This window comes from Lolium perenne, chromosome 4 (genome assembly GCF_019359855.2).
Source record: "Lolium perenne isolate Kyuss_39 chromosome 4, Kyuss_2.0, whole genome shotgun sequence".
Lineage (NCBI taxonomy): Eukaryota > Viridiplantae > Streptophyta > Magnoliopsida > Poales > Poaceae > Lolium > Lolium perenne.
The window spans coordinates 339,942,787-339,960,493 of record NC_067247.2 but is presented as its reverse complement, the minus strand read 5'-3'; the positions used below and the strand labels follow the sequence as shown (position 1 = coordinate 339,960,493).

Here is a 17,707-nt window from a genome sequence, read left to right as displayed (position 1 = left end):
GGGCGCGCCCGCCCTTGTGTACGACACGGCAACAGGAGGCCTCGTCGTCGGCCCTCGCACCCCCAAACAGGTACGGGAAGGTTCCGAGCTTGTGCCCGCCGGCGACAGGCTATACGTGATGGGCTCTACCAGTCTGTACAAGGCTGACGATCACTTGGAGGTGCTCGCCGCCGACGAGAAACTGGGCTGGGCCTGGAACGCCGTCCCCGCCGTGGCGCCATTCAACTTCAGGCAGCTCGCCTGCCACGCCGCGCACCCGGACGGCCGCACCGTCTTCTTCTCCGTGCACCAACATGGCACCTACTCGTTCGACACCGGGACGCACGAGTGGAGGCGCCACGGCGACTGGCTGCTGCCTTTCCGAGGACGCGCCTACTACGACGGCGAGGTCGATGCATGGGTGGGGCTCTACCGAGATTCGACCGAGACAGGGAGCGTGTGCTCCTGCGACGTCGTGTCCGCCGCAGGTGGTGGGGAAGTAGGGCTGGCGCCGCCGGCATGGAAGCTCGCCAAGGAGACGATGGTTTGCGAGGACAAAGAGAGGACCAACGTCGTCGTGCTCACGCGCATGGGGCGTGGCAAGTTCTGCCTCGTCGAGCACCGGTCACGGAAAGGTGCGCACGAGGAGATTCTCGACCCGTTCTACCTATTCTACGTGACAAAATTCAAGCTCCGGTACGACAAGGACGGGGGGCTGCGAGCCACCGCGCGCCGCACTCGCTCTTACATCATGCCTAGGGTACTAAACACTCACAACTGGTGGGTGTTTGGGATCTGATACTACTTGCACCGTGCTTTCATTTGTTGTACCAGCAACTTGAACTTGAAGTTGAATTAGTTCCAGTTGCTACTGTGTATAAGGAGATGTGCGAATGATTGTATTGTTCTTTATCTAAAATTCTAGTAAATGCAAAAGCATGCGTATTGAGTTTTGTAGCTATTGTAGGTGCATTAGCTTTCTCGTTGGGCAAAAATTTGTACTTCGAGATACTCAGTACTTTACCTTCTGAACATTTTCCTACAGTTTCGGTAGGATCAGAGCCAATTAGCAATACTGTTTCACGAGACCCCCTTCCCCGACCACCACGGCGTCCCCATGGCGGCTCGGGGCAACCCCAGATTTGTTGCCCTCGCACCCCTCCTACCCTAGGCCCCGCTTGCCACCGCCGAATGACTCCGTTGAGCTAAGCCCGCGTGGTTGACAGGTGGGTGCGTGGATGGCAACTTCGGTGGGGCTCTTCTCGCCTGCGCGCTGGTGCGGATGCTCGGCCCCGGTGCGCGCATGCGGTCGACCGTCGATGGTGGCCGTCTCAACGCTTCACGCTCCTCCGTCATTTCTTGCGCGGCTCCGAGCGAAGCTTCAATTTCCCTTTTGGTGCGACACCATCGGTCCTAGCCGGTGTGTTAGAGTGGGGGTGGTGCCCTCTTCATGCTCCTTGGTCACCTTAGTGTGATGCGGACGGCGGACTGGGTTGTTGCATTGGGCCGGAGTTCCAAGGCGTTAGATTTGGTTGGGCATGGCTTGCTAGCGGTGAGGTCAGTGGCTTGTGCGTGGTGTGGTGGCGCCGTCGCCGTGCTGGAGGTGCTTGGGCCAGTGGGTTTGTAGACCGGCACCGTTGCGGGTTTAACAGGTTGCATGCGTAGAGGAAGGTTTGCTCTAGGTTAAAGCAAACCTTGCGGTGCAGGGGCGGACGGCAACGTCGATCTCCTCGTCTCATATCTTCGGGTCAAGGCCTAGACCTTGCAGTGCAGGAGCGGACGATGGCGTCGATCTCGCGTTGCTTTTCCCTCTTGTTTTGAAGATTGTGCTTTCCAAGGTCTAGACTTGCAAGACATCGCCATCGAGGCATGTGCCGATGGCGGTCTCGATTGAGCCATTGAGGCAGGATAATTTTTTGTTAAGCTAATTAAAGTTTAAAACATATTAATCAATTTTTATAATATTATCATGACCTAAAAAAGAGGATCATGATAATGTGGATCATCCCATACACAAAATCTGATCCATGCACAGCGACGCTGATCGCTATTTTGCGAAAAGCGCTGCAAAAAGGAGAGCAAATATCAGAGTACCAACACAAACGCATATGTCTCAATTCTGTTCTTCATCCATTAGGAGAACCATTAAAGTTAGAGATAGAGACAACATAGCACAGACGTAAACGTTTTGCCCTGCTCGGTGGCGGCGGCCAGATCCTATCTTCACAGGCGTGAGCTCTGGGCCCCTCTCCCTCCGCTTGCCGCTCTGGCGGCAGGAGGGGGAGGGGACCTCGTTCCTACTTCGTTTTGTAGTTACGGTTTGTCTGCTATGATGCGTCATTGGGGTGGTGGGAGCGACGCTCGGGCTAATAAATCTGCCTCAACTCCACTCCCACACCGGCGGCGACCTTCACGGCGGCGTCTCGGAGTTGTTGGCAATGTATGCTTGTCGATCTTTTAGGTCGGCAGCTTGGTCTTCTCGCCGTTCTTCAGATCTGGCGATATCTGTTTCTCGACGTGTCACTGGCATTTGTCGTTGTCCACGATGGTACTGGGGGCCGGGGCGAGGTGGTTCTTCTGGACCGAAGATATTGGTCCGGAGGTGGTGGATATGTCGTTCTTCTCCGACTTCGTCGATGGGAGGCGGCGTATCTTGGTCCAAGACAGCACGGGGACGTCCCCCGGTCGACGTGCCACATCGACACGTGCCTCGTTGCGTGCAGCAGGCCTGTTCATCGACTCACAAAGCCTCGTTGGCGATAGTGCTTTTTTGGATCTTGCAACGGTGGAGGCTCGGCATCTCTTCTTGAGTTTGTCTCGGTGGCGTTGGAATTGGACGGCGGCCGCTGGCTACGATGGTTGCAGGAAACCCTAGGGATCGTTTTGTATTTCTCGATCTTTTAGAATTTTATCTGCAAATTCAGGATAATCATTTTATCTCGGTTTATCTTTTAGTTTCCACATGGGTTGCTTCATGTAAATTGGTTTTCAATTAATGAAATATGTGGTTGCTCTAAAAAAAAAAAATCTGACCCATGCACATTGATCCATGAACCCAAAGCACACGGTTAACCAAACCGCCTTTGACCTTTCCTGCGCAGGCCTCCCAGCTCGCGACATCTCTCGTAGCGAGGGGGAACTCATAAATCCTAACTTCCGTCTCCTCGGCGCCCGGCCGACCGCCGCCTGCTTCGTCCGCCGCCGCGGGGTGACCGGCAGATGGGCGTGCACGGCCTGTGGGGGCTGCTGGCCCCGGTGGGGCGGCGCGTGTCGGTGGAGACCCTCGCGGGGAAGCGGCTGGCGGTGGACGCCAGCATCTGGATGGTGCAGTTCATGCGGGCGATGCGGGACGACAAGGGCGACATGATCCGCGACGCCCACATCCTCGGCTTCCTCCGCCGCATCTGCAAGCTCCTCTTCCTCCGGGCCCGCCCGGTCTTCGTCTTCGACGGCGCCACACCGGCCCTCAAGCGCCGAACCCTCGCCGCCCGACGCCGCCACCGCGACGCCGCTCAGGCCAAGGTCCGCAAGACCGCCGAGAAGCTCCTAATCTCCCATGTGAGTAACCTCCCCCCTCCCCTCTTCGTGCTTAATTTGGGCAATCCCCTCCCACAGTTTGATGATGCTTGTGAATGGTGCTGCTGCATACTACGTGATATTCCGCATCCCCCAATTAATATACATAGTGTTTGCATATTGGACCCTGTTTCGATCTTAATAAATATATACAACTGATTAAGCTTTGATCAGTGGACTTGAAGATGTTCTAGTTATACTGGGATGCATATATTCCTCTCCCTGGAGATGTTAAGTTGAGTTTCTGTGCTAAAATGTGGCAATTAAGTTTTCTTATAGACATGATTAACTAAGTTGTTTCACTTTGCTTATCTTATAATGGAATCCGGGTTTTATCCTGTTAAAAGAATAATTGATTCAGCATTTGCCAGGAGGTAAGGGGTTAACTAATCTCACAACTTTTCCCCTATAGCACTTCCAGAACAATTCATATTTTAAGAATATATGTAGGATACTTATCTTCAAACCCTAGTATGCAACTAGGCATTGTGGGAGTTGTTTGCGCCATAAAGTTTATTGATGGTGATAAATTGTGCTTGGAGGAAGAACCTGTTTAAACCGTTCCACTTTGTCTTCCAAAATCATCTATCCATCGTAAATGTGCCTTTTCTCCCTAAACTGCACGCTTTTCAATGACTGGTTAGCAAAGATATGCCATCATGTAGGTGTACTGGTTTTTTAAATTGGGTAAGTAAAGCCACTACCAAGGTATTGATGATTTTAACCTGTGTTATCAGCTCAAGGCAAGTAGGCTTGAAGAATTGGCAGCACAAATCAAAAGTGACAGGGCTAAGCATGATGCTAAGGGCAAGCAAGCTGAGAGCAGTAGAGGAGAAGAAACTGAGATAGCAATTGGAGATCAAAACCGAAATGACGATGGCGAGAACAGCAGGGGAACAGTTGCACCTATCAACCAGGAAAAGCTGGATGAACTGTGTGTGTCTTTCTGTAATTTTCACATGTTTTCTTGCTGGTTAAGGTCAGTAAGTTGATACTTTCGTTGCATGTGTTAAGGCTGGCCGCGTCACTTGCTGCAGAGGACGAGGCAGATTTCATAGGAAAAGGGGAACACAATTCTGCAAGTGTTACAGTGCAAGAAGGAACTGGCATTGATGAGGATGAGAACGATGACGACGAAGAGATGATATTTGTAAGTCACAGCTAAGTCAATGAAAAGTCATTTTTAATTGGCTATCTTCTTGTTCACAAAAGATTTTCTTTATCTTCTCATGGCACAATGGTTGAGTGTTTTATGTGTTAAGTCTGTTTGAAAGACACTGGATTTTGTAACGCAATTTCAGCCTATGACAACTGGTGACCTTGACCCTGCGGTATTAGCTTCTCTCCCTCCATCAATGCAGTTAGATCTACTTGTCCAGGTAATGGGGCCAAACTAGTATTCGTCTGTCTGTCATTTGTACTACCTTCAACTCTTTATGTATATGATCACAGACTATTGAGAAATGTATCTTATTTTATTATTTGTGTTTGCTTTAGATGAGGGAGAGGGTGATGGCTGAAAACAGGCAGAAGTATCAGAAAATAAAAAAGGTACCAGATGTACTTTTCGATCATATGCATGGCTAAATATATCACTAGTGTTGCACTGTTGATACCTTCCAAATGTGGTTCAGTAATTCTATGGATTTTGGACTCCTTTAGTAAGTTAATTGTTTTAAGCATCAATCAACCCTTACACTTTTATTAGATGAATGAATTTTCAAAACTTGTCCCTGTTTCAGTAATGGTTAATGTTAGGGTTGGGGTTTGTACATATGGTCTTACAATGCCTTGCCTCCTTGCAGGAGCCAGCAAAATTTTCGGAGCTTCAAATACAGTCCTATCTGAAAACTGTTGCTTTCCGTCGAGAAATAGAAGAAGTTCAGAGGGGTGCTGCAGGTAAGGATGTTGGGGGCATCCAGACATCGAAAATAGCGTCAGAAGCCAACAGAGAGTTCATTTTCTCATCATCATTCACTGGGGATAAACAGTAAGTGATGTATTTATGTCTGTGTGTGTGCATTTAGGGAGTGTCCTCAAACTTTCCAACCTGTACGGATATCACTTATTAGATTGTACTTTTCTGAATCAGGACGTTAGCACAAAGAGGTGTAGATGAGCATATTATTGATAGCGCTAAATCAAAAAGGGAAATTGGTTCTGCTGTCTTCAAATCCAGTCCCTCAAGTACTTCTAGATCAATTAACTCTCACAACAGTGAGCCTTTGACGGATTTTGGGCCTGATGTTGAGACGTACCGTGATGAGAGAGGAAGGATGAGAGTAAGTAGGGTCAGAGCAATGGGAATTCGTATGACTCGTGATATTCAAAGGAATTTGGATTTTATCAAAGAGCACGAGCAGGCAAAAGTCATGGGACACACCAATCTAAGCAAAGGATCAACTAGCAATGAAGAACCTCCAGATTTTCCAGAACATCTTTTTGAAAATGATAGGCTGCAGAGTTCTATTGGACTGACTGAAGATCTTGCTGAAACTATTGGCGTCGATGATAACACCTCATCACTTGTAGGAGGATCTGATGACATTTGTGAGGGTTCCGACCATGGAAGCAAAGAAACAATAGAGATATCTTTTGCTGATGATCAAATTGGAGCGAAGGACAACGACGATGAGCTGTTTTTGCATTTAGTTTCTGGAACTTCATCCAGCTTCTTTGCTGATGATGATCGTTTGGCTAAAAATGCAGAGGAATCTGACAACTCTGAGGGCATTTGGGAAGAAGGTGTCATAGAAGAAGAAATACTTCCAAAGAAGTTCGGTGAGAAGGACTATCAATCGTCAGTGCCTGATAACTGTTCTGCCGACGATGAGATGGAATGGGAGGAAGGTGGCTTCGATGTTCCTGATGTTCCTTCCAGTAGTGAATACAATCAGTTTAAATTACCAAGAGGGGATATAGAAGAAGAGGCTCTCATACAAGAAGCAATAAGGAGAAGTTTAGAGGATTCTGAGAAGCAGGAATTTGAGAATGGGGTCCCTAAAGATTTACAAACATCTGATGTTCCCGAACCATCTGAAGCTCCTGGTACAACTTATTACAACTCTGAAGCTTCTTTTTGTAAAGAAACAATCAAAGAATTAGGAGTAGAAAGCAATGCTGGTGAGGATGGTGTTATGCATGATCCTGAAGTGCTTGAAGCTGATGGACAAGAAAATAAAAACCAAGCTCAAAGGGAGAGCAACGATGGACAAACTGGTACGAACAAATATTATTTGCCGGGGTCTCTTCCTCCGTATAATGTATCCACCAGTACTTCTGCTGCAAGACAATCTCCCAGCTCAAAGGACAATGATACAATCATATCTGCACCAACAACTCACGAACGGCCTAAGGATGATAGCGATGAAGTTATCAAGCACAACACTTCAAATTCTCATAAATCAGAATGCAACATAAATGATCCTTATATCGGAGAAACCTCCAAGGCACCCCGGAAGGAGCTTTTGATGGATGAATTAGTAGCCAACACTGCTATACAGAAGGAAAATGTTGTCCAGGAAGATATAAACATTACCAAATTGAGTGAGAATTATGATAACAATATCATATCAGAAAATAATCTAGAGGAGGAAATATCCTTTCTTAGACAAGAACAGGTAGATCTTGGAAATGAAAGGCGTAAGTTTGAAAGCCATGCAGAGTCTGTCAGCAGTGAGATGTTTGCTGAATGCCAGGTTTGTTGAAATCCACTTTACCTCTTTTAATTAGCTAAGAATTTTTCGCCGAGAGTTATTATCGCTAAACTGGGATGTACTTAATTGTGTTTATTAGTACACTGTGTTAAGCTGTATATACCTTTGCTTGATACAGGAATTGCTCCAAATGTTTGGCTTGCCATATATAATTGCACCCATGGAAGCTGAAGCACAGTGTGCATACATGGAAATTAACAACCTTGTTGATGGAGTTGTTACCGATGATTCAGATGTCTTCCTGTTTGGGGCAAGGAATGTTTATAAAAATATATTTGATGAAAGGAAGTATGTGGAAACATACCTTATGAAGGTATAACGGTCTATCCTCTTTCTGCTTTCTAGTCCCGATTACTTGCATTACTTTTCCAGCTAAAGCACTAGTGAAAGTCAGCTTATCTGAGCTGGATCAGCATTTCCAGTTAAAGCAATAATGAAAAACAGCTTATCTGAGCTGGATCATGCTTTTCAATTACTATTATAATTCTATTTCAGGACATCGAATCTGAGCTTGGGCTAACAAGGGAACAATTAATACGTATGGCTTTGCTTCTTGGGAGTGACTACACTGAAGGAATTAGGTAATAACTGGCAAGAATATCTCTCACGTTTTATTAGATCTTGAAAAGAATTGGAACTAATGTTACTTGTTAGAGGGGATATTGTATGCTCACAATTTGCAGGCTATATCATTTATAAAAAAGTATATGCAAAATTGATTTTCTCCCTGAGTTGTGTACTAGGAAGATCAAACAAATTTGTTGTTCCAGAAATCAAAAGCAAGTTTTATTTTGTAGGAAAGGGTTGTTGCAATATTTCTTCTATTTCGAAAGCCTGTCTAATGATTAATGAAATACACAAATCTTGATTTTCTCCCTGAGTTGTGTACTAGGAAGATCAGACAAATTTGTTGTTCCAGAAATCAAAAGCAAGTTATATTTTGTAGGAAAGGGTTGTCGCAATATTTCTTCTATTTTGAAAGCCTGTCTAGTGATTAATGAAATACACAAATCTATAAGGCTTTGCATGAAGAGATTGCTGTCTTGGTTATTTAGCTTACAATGAGCAAGAAATCCTTAAGCAATCATCTTGCTGTCATTTAAAATTTTCTATGGTGTTCTGCTTACACTTTTATATACTGGCCGTGCAGTGGTATTGGCATTGTGAATGCTATTGAAGTTGTAAACGCATTTCCGGAGGAAGATGGCCTCCAGAAGTTCAGAGAATGGATTGAATCGCCCGATCCAGCAATATTGGGGAAACTTGATATGGAGACCAGTGGCAGTTCAAAGAGAAGAAAACCTGGTGCAAATGAATCGTGTGAAAAGGGAAATAGCCTGCAACCTGAATGTGTTGAAGGACCTGATGATAACCAATCTTCTAACGAGAAGCAACATGTCAAGGAAGTATTTATGAGTAAGCATGTAAGCATGTTTTATTTTAGGGAGTAACTTCTGAACTGCTTTAGTTGCTTGGTTATATCTGATACATGCTTCTCTAATATTTCTAATACACTGATTACTAAATCTGTATTTATCAGAGGAACGTAAGCAAGAACTGGCATATTCCTTCCACTTTTCCTAGTGAGACAGTTATCAGTGCATACATTTCTCCACAAGTGGATGATTCAACAGAACGTTTTTCCTGGGGAAGACCAGACTTAAGCTTGCTACGCAAGTAAGTTTTCTCTAAGAGAACAAAATTTTCCTGTGAATACACTCAAGCGATCAAATATAGCCTTGACTCGTCCTGTGAATTACACTCTGTTCCCTCTATTTTTGATCATATCTTTTTAGGGACAGAGGGCCTGCTTGCTTGTACTGGTCTGAGAGATTGTTGACAAATATTGTCTGTATTTTATTTATAGTTGAATGGGAGTCATGGGGTAACTCAATGGTAGAACACATGGTTGTGCCTTTTGTGGGGTTAGGTTTCATTTCAAAATGACACATGGCCTCTGTGTGAGTTATTTTTCAAAATTATGGAAGTTTGTCCTTGGAAGTTCTTTTTAAGGAAGAATAATGTAATTGAGAAGAACACAGTAGTAATACATATGCATTTTTCTCCTATTTCGTCAATATATTTTGGTGCAGTAACAAAAACTGCAATGTTGACTTTCTTTAGGTTATGTTGGGAAAGGTTTGGCTGGAACAAGGAGAAAGCTGATGAACTACTGCTTCCAGTCTTGAAAGAGTATAATAAGCATGAGGTTTGTCGTCGATCTCAGGAATATCATCAACAATATGTACTGTATCCTAGGATACTTCAATATTGATTATAGCCGGTTTATGCCTAATGTTGATTTTCAGAACTTTTAACTCACATAATACCAAAAGTTTGAAACATCTAAAACCCACTTATTATGTATCGGAGTGAGTAATATAAATATGTTAGACATGGTGTCTGTTGTTTCAATACTTCAATACTTGTGGTCTTCAGTGCGTGGTTTTCATTTAGCTTTAAGGAGATACTCCCCCCGTGTACTAATATAAGATGTTTTAAATATTTTTGAAGTAGACTAGATACAAACTAAAAAAGAGTGAACCTACACACTAAAAGTAGACTAGATACAAACAAAAGTGAGTGCACCTATAAGATGGCTAAAACGTCTTACATTCGTTTATCTGGAAATTATGGCTATCTAACAAAAAGTATTGGTTATTTGAAATGGGTACATGTTAATGGGGAGAGCTTTTACTTAAATGCAGACTCAGCTGCGCATGGAGGCATTTTATTCATTCAACGAGAGATTTGCCAAAATACGTAGCAAAAGGGTTCAGAAAGCTATCAAGGGTATTACTGGGAAAACCTTTTCAGAAACGGATGAACTCAATGAGGATAGTCCCAGTACTAGTAGTGCATCCAAGAAGAAAGAGGCAGGCCCCTCTAAACCGAGAGGGAAACGGAACACTAGTGCTGGACCTAGACAGATGGGAAGTCATGAAGATGACAAAATTGGTGATCCTAATAGCTTTGCAGATGCAGATGCAGATGAACTCGTAAAAGAACATAGAAGTGCAAGTAAGAAAAAGTCTGCAGTCCCTTCTGGTCGTTCTAGAGGAAGAGGTCGAAAAAGGATGAATGTTGGACAAGAGACCAGTAGGAATCAGGAAGATTCAGAAATTAAAGGGTCTACTTTGTCCCCAGATGAGGATTCACATAAAAGGCACACAGACAACTACAAATCAGAAGGAACCACAGTTCGTAGGGTAAGTTGCTATCATTTTCTTGCCTTCTCTTTTTTGTGGTGCTTATCTCACTTCTTTAAACTAAGTACTGCCATGTGGACAGAAAACTTCTGCCATATCCAATATACCTTCTTAGCCATGCCTGCAACAAATATACGCTTCATTATGAATCAGAATGAACGTGTGAACCTTACTATATTTGCATGCTGTTGTTGTTTCTGCAGTCAAATAGGAAGAGGAAACAAGTAACATACATGGAAGATGACCATGAAGCCGATGACAACGATGTTCCCCTGCATCAAGTTGATAACAATGACCCAAGCCAAACTTCCACAGATGGTGACATGGCTGGACGAGACACGCAATTCAATCTGCTCCGTCAGGATACAGGCGAACTGAACAGCGATCAGATGCATGAGGATCCACACATCGCTGAAGATATAAATGAAGACCCCTTGGGCTTTGAGTTAGGAGAGGACCAGACAGAGTCTGCACCAAAAGAATACCTCTTCACTGGAGGTGGATTCTGCATGGAAGAGGAGGATGAACAAGGTACAGAAGTTGATCGATCTGGTGGGGAGACGGTGGATGGAACAAGTGATGCATGCGAGGATATTGGCGTGGTTTCAGACGGTGGTAAAAGTACGGAGGCCCCAGCTGCATCTTCATCAAAGAGACGTAATGCCGGCCCTGGTTTGCCAACGCCCATCAAACGTAGGAGAAAATAGCGGCATATTTACAGTGTATCACGCTTCACGACTCTTGTCATTATAGCCTCTTCCGTTCAAGTTGGTGTAGCTCACGTTTTGATAGTTTGCTAACTTTGCAGTTAGTTTTTTTTGCTACTGCTCTGTAGCTCAGAGCTTGTAGTCTAAACTGTTGTTGAGAAAATGTCCGCTTATTGTCAACATTTAGATCCAACTTGCTTTTCTGTATTCCCATTGCCAGATAACTGCAAGGCCAAGCCAAATTGGTGCTTGCGATTTTCTCGCCACCTTAACTGCTGCCTACCTAGGATCCGGAGTGGTTTGATGAGTGTCCCCAATATCATGGTCTATCTTTGTTTGGTGCGGTGTTGGTGTGTTATGTTTGGGTGTTTGTTCGTAGTGCTGTGGTCTCATGTGTTGGCTAGAGTGGAGTGGTGTGACCCTGATGTTTTAGCTCTTCTTTTAACTTGAATGTGGTTGTGTGGGCTTGATCCGGTTATTGTAGATTTGTGCTCGGTTTTCTCCTAAAAACTGGACACTCTCTTCTTAATTAATTAACTCTCTTCTTAATTAATTAATGGGGCAAAGCTTTTGGCTCCGTTGGGTCAAACACTTTCCGTCTCACTTAACTCAATTTGGTGAAGGGTCAAAGTTCTCATCAGCAAATTTAAACGACACCGATACAAAAGCTTTTCCAGATTTCTACAGTACATTCGAAACCATGTTAGGCTAATGCAAATGCAATATTTCTCCATGATTCTTCGTCTGTTTTCTGCGCTGCGCTATCCGTATGTTCGGACGTCGTTTCTCTTCAGTTCAGAGACGGCAAACTGGTTCGAGTGGTTCCTGACCCAACCAAACCCCCGCGTCGCCGTCGCGCCTCCGTCAACCCGCCGCTCCGTTGTGCACTCCGACGACTCGGGAGGTCTCCCGTCCGCTCCCAAACCCAACAGGCTCCGTCGCCGCGTCCCAAAGCCAGTTCCACCTCGCGGAGGCGGTTCGCGGCGGTGCTTGTATTGGTGGACTGGCTGGTGGATCTCTCGGAGCTACAAGGATGGCGCTCGGCGCCCGCCTCCTCCTGGGTCTCGCGCTGCTCGCGGCCCTAATCGGGGTCCTCCTCCAGCTCTACCGCCTCAGGAAACCGGTGCGTTCTCTGTTCGTTTCCACCCAGAAATTCCCACTCTCTAATAAAGCTCGCTTGTTCGACCGACGGTAGCTGCGTTGGCACTTGCAACTGCTTCAGATACAAAATTACAGACTAAATCCTGGTTTGCTGATTCGATGTGTCAGCCGGTCAAGGGCTTGATCCAGACGCTACACATCTGTGTTATTATATTACAACTGCAACTTATATGTGGAAGCAAAATCAATGGGATTCTGTCTAGTAGCTGTGCAGTGGACTTGTGATTGTTGCTCTTCTGAGCTATAGCTTTATATTTAAGAAGTAAGGATTTAAGGGAAATTTTCATTTGGGGATATAAATTCCTGTTGTAACACCTTTTTCTCTTCATGTATGTGCTGCAATTTGCAGAGGTTGTGGACACCGGAGGAACTGTCGGTATACAATGGAACGGATGAGGGGTTACCCATACTACTTGGGATTTTGGGGTATTTGTGCTTCTTTCGCTCCTTAAAAATTTCTCTTGCATGTGTTACTATTATAGCAACTGGGACCTTTCAATCTGCCTCACACATATACAGTGAAACCTGACCTTGCTTTAGTACAAAATAGGTTCAAATTATTTGCTCGTAAATGCAAGTTATAGACTTACATTGCTTAATTCTATGGACGGTCTATTCCCTTAACTCCACACCCAACTTCCTGGACTATGTATGAGCTTATTTCGCCCTTTCATCTGATAATTCAGCTCGGTGTTTGACGTCACAAAAGGAAGGTCACATTATGGTCCCGGGGGTGGTTATCATCACTTCTCTGGCAGGTAACGTTTATACTTCTATTGTGTTCTGGATTCTGAGCTATGCTTTGTTGTTACCTCGTTGTAATCATTTATGTATAATTTCAGAATTTCTTGCTCTAAACTCTCCACTAGTAGTATAAGCAGTTTTAACCCTGTTGATGGTAATTTAAATTTAAGGGGTGCACCCAGTGGGAGACAGAAATACTGAGAATCTTAGGCCATTCTATGGTTACATTGAGTTTTTGTTAAATTTCGAACAGCTCATCTCATTTTCCACGCTGATACTGAAGTAGCATTTTCTTAACAGGGACGCATCACGAGCGTTTGTTTCTGGAAATTTTACAGGTAAGATTGTTCATCTTATTGCTAGTGAATCACATCTAATAAATCTGTTATGTGATCATGACATGTTGGCTGTATTCAGATAGATTTTAGGCCCTCCGTTAACTTCATAAAATTTACGGTACAATCAATATTAACTACAAACATCATAAAATACAATCTATTTGATGTATTGTGCTAGCTAAGCGACAATAGTTCATCCAACTACATATGGGGAAGGGGTATATTATGGACTTGTGGCTGACGATGATGGAGCAATATATCACTGAAAAGTACTTCTATATTAGGATCAAACCAGCAGTATCTCTCGTGCAGCTATGTAATCATGTGTAGCTTGACGTAATACAACACTACTGATTATGCTTTTATATATATTCACTCTTGGATAATCTAGCACATGTTTGATTGACCTGCATCATTATAGTTCGACCCACTAAGATAAGTGTTTAGATCATTATTTTTTTCTCCCATTGACATAAGAGTTTCTAGCCTCTCAGAGCGAAACCACTTTTTAAATATATAATCAACAAACATTGTATTTATTTCTGCATTAGCCCCATCATTGAATCAAGGATCTTACCCATGTGTTGTCTCCAGACCAATTCTTGATTTAACTGTCTAATTACACCTTCCTGTCTCAACGCTCAACTAAATAAAAAGCTGCATCATTGAGATTTCGTATTTGGATCCAAGCTGGGAGTAAAGGGCTTGGATCAGTAGTTAATTATTCATAAAATTAAATGGGTGGTCTTGTTAGATATCACTATTTGTAGATAACTCAGAATCAACTTGTTTCCTTGTTGATTTTCTTGTCCGTTAGGTAAATTTCAGCTCTCATAGCGATTTGCCGAATAGGATACATGCTCAGACTTCCTTTTTAAGATGTTTTGCTTTGAAATGTTACTGTGAGTGATCGCTGTGTTCATTCATCAAACATAGAAATCAGACATCATAGCGACAATGCAATAGAGTAACCACTTCTGTGATTCAACAGGTGACGGGCTGACAGATTCATTACAGGGCTTATCTAGCATGGAGGTACAAGCATACTGTACCAATGATTTGTATTCGTAATTTTATATAGCTTACAATTTCTCTATAGAGGTACTAAGCTACATGGCCAGAGAAATACTGTCACAGAGCTACTACAAGTCAAGCATATACTACTAATTATTTATTTATATTCCATAAAACATTACATCTTAAAATTTCTCTACGGAACTAGATGACCAGAGAGAAATTGTTAAGAACTGCTACAGTTAAGAAGTATCGGTGTAAAATTTTGTTAACTTCAATTATAATGCATGTACAATGGAGTTGTTTTGTCTTTTGCTCCACGTGTCAACATACCAATTTCTGACCCTGTTTCTTTTTAATTTCATATAAGAATTTAATATTTTTTCTTACTTAAGAATGTGCTTCTAGTTGGATGGACATAATCCAGTAGTGCCAACATGTGTAGTAATATTTACGTTAACACAGTAAATCACTACATTTAGAAGAAAACTAAAATTTCACTAACACTGAAGTATGGAACCTAATATTGTAATAATTATATTTATTTTAATTTTAGAGGAGTTCCTTATATGGTAACATGTATACTTTTCTAGCTTGAAAGCGCATGCAAAGTTTGTGACGCCTCCTCTCCCCTTGTTTTTTTTTTTTTTTTGAAAACTCCATATATTAAGCATACAAGCCCGCCTCATTAAAAACCTTCCAGTCCCTTTCGGTACCCTAATTGTTTCTCCCCTTGTTTCTAAATTGTTTAATGTTAGTTTTGTCGCTTTGTTTCAGGTAAATAGCATTGTTGACTGGAGGAAACTTTACTTTGACAAATACATGTGAGTTTTTCTCGTAGTTGGTTGATCAAAGTTATTTTTATTTTGTATTACCTATTTATGGATTTGAAGAACTCATTTAAGACAACAACATGATGCATGTGGTGTTATGTACCTTCCATTGTAGCAAACTGTACATCACAAGAGACTCATCTGATCTCTCTATTCTGTCAATGTTCAAAGGCATTGCTCAAACCTGTTACTTGTCTGTATTGCTTACGATAGTAGTACCTATATGCCTATGCTATGTGAAACATGTTATGTTATTATGGAAATATTGAATCATTTTACAAAAGCTTTTCTTGATATATGTTGTATCCTATAAATGCATGTTGCAGATTTTCTGGTAAAATTGTCGGACGCTACTACGACAGCCAGGGCAATCCTACAAAATATCTGAAGGGTGTAGAGATGAAGGCAAAAAGAGGTGCTCAGCTTCTTGAGAAGCAGAAGAGCGAGGAAGACAAAATACCCAACTGTAATTCAAAATGGAGTCAGGCAGAGGGTGGAGAAGTAAGTAACCCATTTAATTGGTTTCTACTGTTGCTGTTGTCGGTTCACCTGATTTTTCTTAAATGGCAAATTACTGACTGAACTGATAGTCCTCAGCTTAATAAGTTTGAAAACAAGTTACTGACCGAGCTCATGAAACTTGCGCTAGTGGGAGCATGCTAACTGCTAAGTGCCGGCAGTTGTGTGTAGAAACATATTTTGCCTGGGTGGGGTAGTAGTTTTTTAGGGCTTACACATCGATTTCAGGTCTGTTGTTCGTGGTTTAACACCCATTGTTCTGCCTGAAAATGACTGAGCTTCCATAAGCTGGCTCCAAAATGAGCCATGGAGCAATGTATATTGCAGATAAAATATCATAGGGAATTACTTGTATTGATGAGAATAAGCAGTAGCTTACAAACCAGGTGCATGTGGTGGCTACTGTCTACTGATCTCTTCTTAGAGGTTTAGACCTACTGTAGCGACCACATCTTTGATGGGTGCATGGCAGCGGTATACCAGGCACATTTGATGAACCTAGTACGGGTACTCCGCTGTAGATGTAGAACCTACGGGTTCCGTATGGCTTTCCTGTGTGGTTGCTAGGTCCATAAATTCGGCATATGTATGTAGATCAGTAAGATGTGGAACCTAGGGGATTTAACGAAACCTCCTGCTGGTGTGTATGCAGGTATGGTGCGAAGCAGGAACAGGCTATCCAAGGCTGGTGAGGAGGCCAGGAGACATAGCCCTGACGGGAAAGGTGAGCCAGCGGTGCGCCTGTTTCCAGGAAGCGGAGCTGGGCAGGCCGGGGCTAGTGGTGTACGAAGGCTGTGATTATCTCTCCACGTCTTGCAAAGTGAAGTAGTAGTAGAATGTACGCTTGCAATGGCCTCTTTGGCTTTTACTCATTGCTAGAGTTGTAACAGTACTAGTACATCACATGATGATCTCTCATTCTCCTGAGAGTAGTGGATCGCCAATCCTTGGAGTATCTAGCGCCATCGTGTTGCTTCTGAAGTGAAGATCTGCAATCGATTGGGAATGTTACTTGCGATCAAATCATTTCGCGCCAGGGGATGTCCATGATGTATCGACGTTGATGATACTCCCAACTGTCATGGGACCTTGGGTAAGTAGATAGATGGTGTAGACGCTGTTGGCTGTATTCGCAGATTCAGTCAATTCACCTGTACTACGTATTTCATCTCGATCCATGAACCTCGATTACTAGGTTATTCAGTTGGTTAGGCCAAAACATGGACACGACATGATCTTTTTCCCCCGTGAGCCGCCACTGCTGCTTCACCGTGAAATCGGGGCGGGCAGCCAATATACTAAACAGAAAACAGTTCCCCTGCAGTGCAAGGTCTGCAGGTGCACGCCCCGGCCGGCCATTACCGCAGGCTGTCGTCATCCCATTACCTCCTGTCCGCAGCGCAGGACCGAATTATTCAGAGGGATGTGTGTGTGGCACCTGCATCACTGCACGCATCGGCTTTCTTCGAAGGAGAGGAGAGTGCATGATGAGTCACACCATGGGGGCATGGCAGCCGGGTGCAGAGCTTGCGTTCCCCATGGCATGATGATGGGTATCCATCTCTTTTCTACACGGCGCCTGCGAATCATTTCTTCCTTCCCACCGTTCTGCCGTCCCCTCGCCTGATCATACCACACGGAAGAGGACGGGGACGTGCTTCTTTGCAATGTTATCATGGATGCGTCTAGCGCAGAGACAACGGTGTGCGGTGATGTGACGACTCTTCGTCTGTGCTGCAAGCGACGACGGCGTTTGGATCGGCATGTCTCTGCGTCGCCGTATTTACGAGTCGAGTTACATGAGTCTCGCCTTCTGCTTTCTGAATGTTGTGTTATAATGGCGCGCGTCGAATCTCGTCGAATATCTTGGCTTTTGCAGAGATGCTGGTTCCATGTAGTAAAAATTGTCCC

The 17,707-nt window shown here is 43.8% G+C and overlaps 2 protein-coding genes across 2 annotated transcripts; both read left to right on the top strand.

The window, feature by feature from the left end:
* The first annotated feature begins 3,096 nt into the window (after positions 1 to 3,096).
* LOC127296612 (DNA repair protein UVH3) lies at positions 3,097 to 11,373 on the top strand. The gene is made up of 14 exons (XM_051326773.2): positions 3,097 to 3,537; positions 4,293 to 4,489; positions 4,570 to 4,705; positions 4,857 to 4,934; positions 5,053 to 5,106; positions 5,361 to 5,545; positions 5,648 to 7,253; positions 7,390 to 7,584; positions 7,767 to 7,852; positions 8,422 to 8,695; positions 8,812 to 8,948; positions 9,396 to 9,480; positions 9,980 to 10,480; positions 10,684 to 11,373. Exons 1-14 carry the CDS (start codon positions 3,199 to 3,201, stop codon positions 11,185 to 11,187), a joined length of 4,377 nt encoding a protein of 1,458 aa, XP_051182733.1. The 5' UTR covers positions 3,097 to 3,198; the 3' UTR covers positions 11,188 to 11,373.
* Positions 11,374 to 11,967: 594 nt separating this feature from the next.
* On the top strand, positions 11,968 to 16,995 carry LOC127296611 (membrane-associated progesterone-binding protein 4). The gene is made up of 8 exons (XM_051326772.2): positions 11,968 to 12,310; positions 12,698 to 12,774; positions 13,035 to 13,106; positions 13,393 to 13,430; positions 14,422 to 14,465; positions 15,222 to 15,268; positions 15,604 to 15,778; positions 16,449 to 16,995. The coding sequence occupies exons 1-8, from the start codon at positions 12,221 to 12,223 to the stop codon at positions 16,623 to 16,625; spliced, it is 720 nt and encodes a 239-aa protein (XP_051182732.1). The 5' UTR covers positions 11,968 to 12,220; the 3' UTR covers positions 16,626 to 16,995.
* Positions 16,996 to 17,707: the final 712 nt, after the last annotated feature.

What these genes read in the sequence shown, in the direction of transcription:
- LOC127296612 (XM_051326773.2), top strand. Translation starts at nt 3,199, where the DNA reads ATGGGCGTGCACGGCCTGTGGGGGCTGCTGGCCCCGGTGGGGCGGCGC. An exon ending in AGAAGCTCCTAATCTCCCAT is followed by an intron (nt 3,538 to 4,292) that starts GTGAGTAACCTC and finishes CTGTGTTATCAG; the next exon opens with CTCAAGGCAAGTAGGCTTGA. An exon ending in AGTATCAGAAAATAAAAAAG is followed by an intron (nt 5,107 to 5,360) that starts GTACCAGATGTA and finishes GCCTCCTTGCAG; the next exon opens with GAGCCAGCAAAATTTTCGGA.
- LOC127296611 (XM_051326772.2), top strand. Translation starts at nt 12,221, where the DNA reads ATGGCGCTCGGCGCCCGCCTCCTCCTGGGTCTCGCGCTGCTCGCGGCC. An exon ending in TGTTTCTGGAAATTTTACAG is followed by an intron (nt 13,431 to 14,421) that starts GTAAGATTGTTC and finishes GTGATTCAACAG; the next exon opens with GTGACGGGCTGACAGATTCA. An exon ending in CTTTACTTTGACAAATACAT is followed by an intron (nt 15,269 to 15,603) that starts GTGAGTTTTTCT and finishes TGCATGTTGCAG; the next exon opens with ATTTTCTGGTAAAATTGTCG.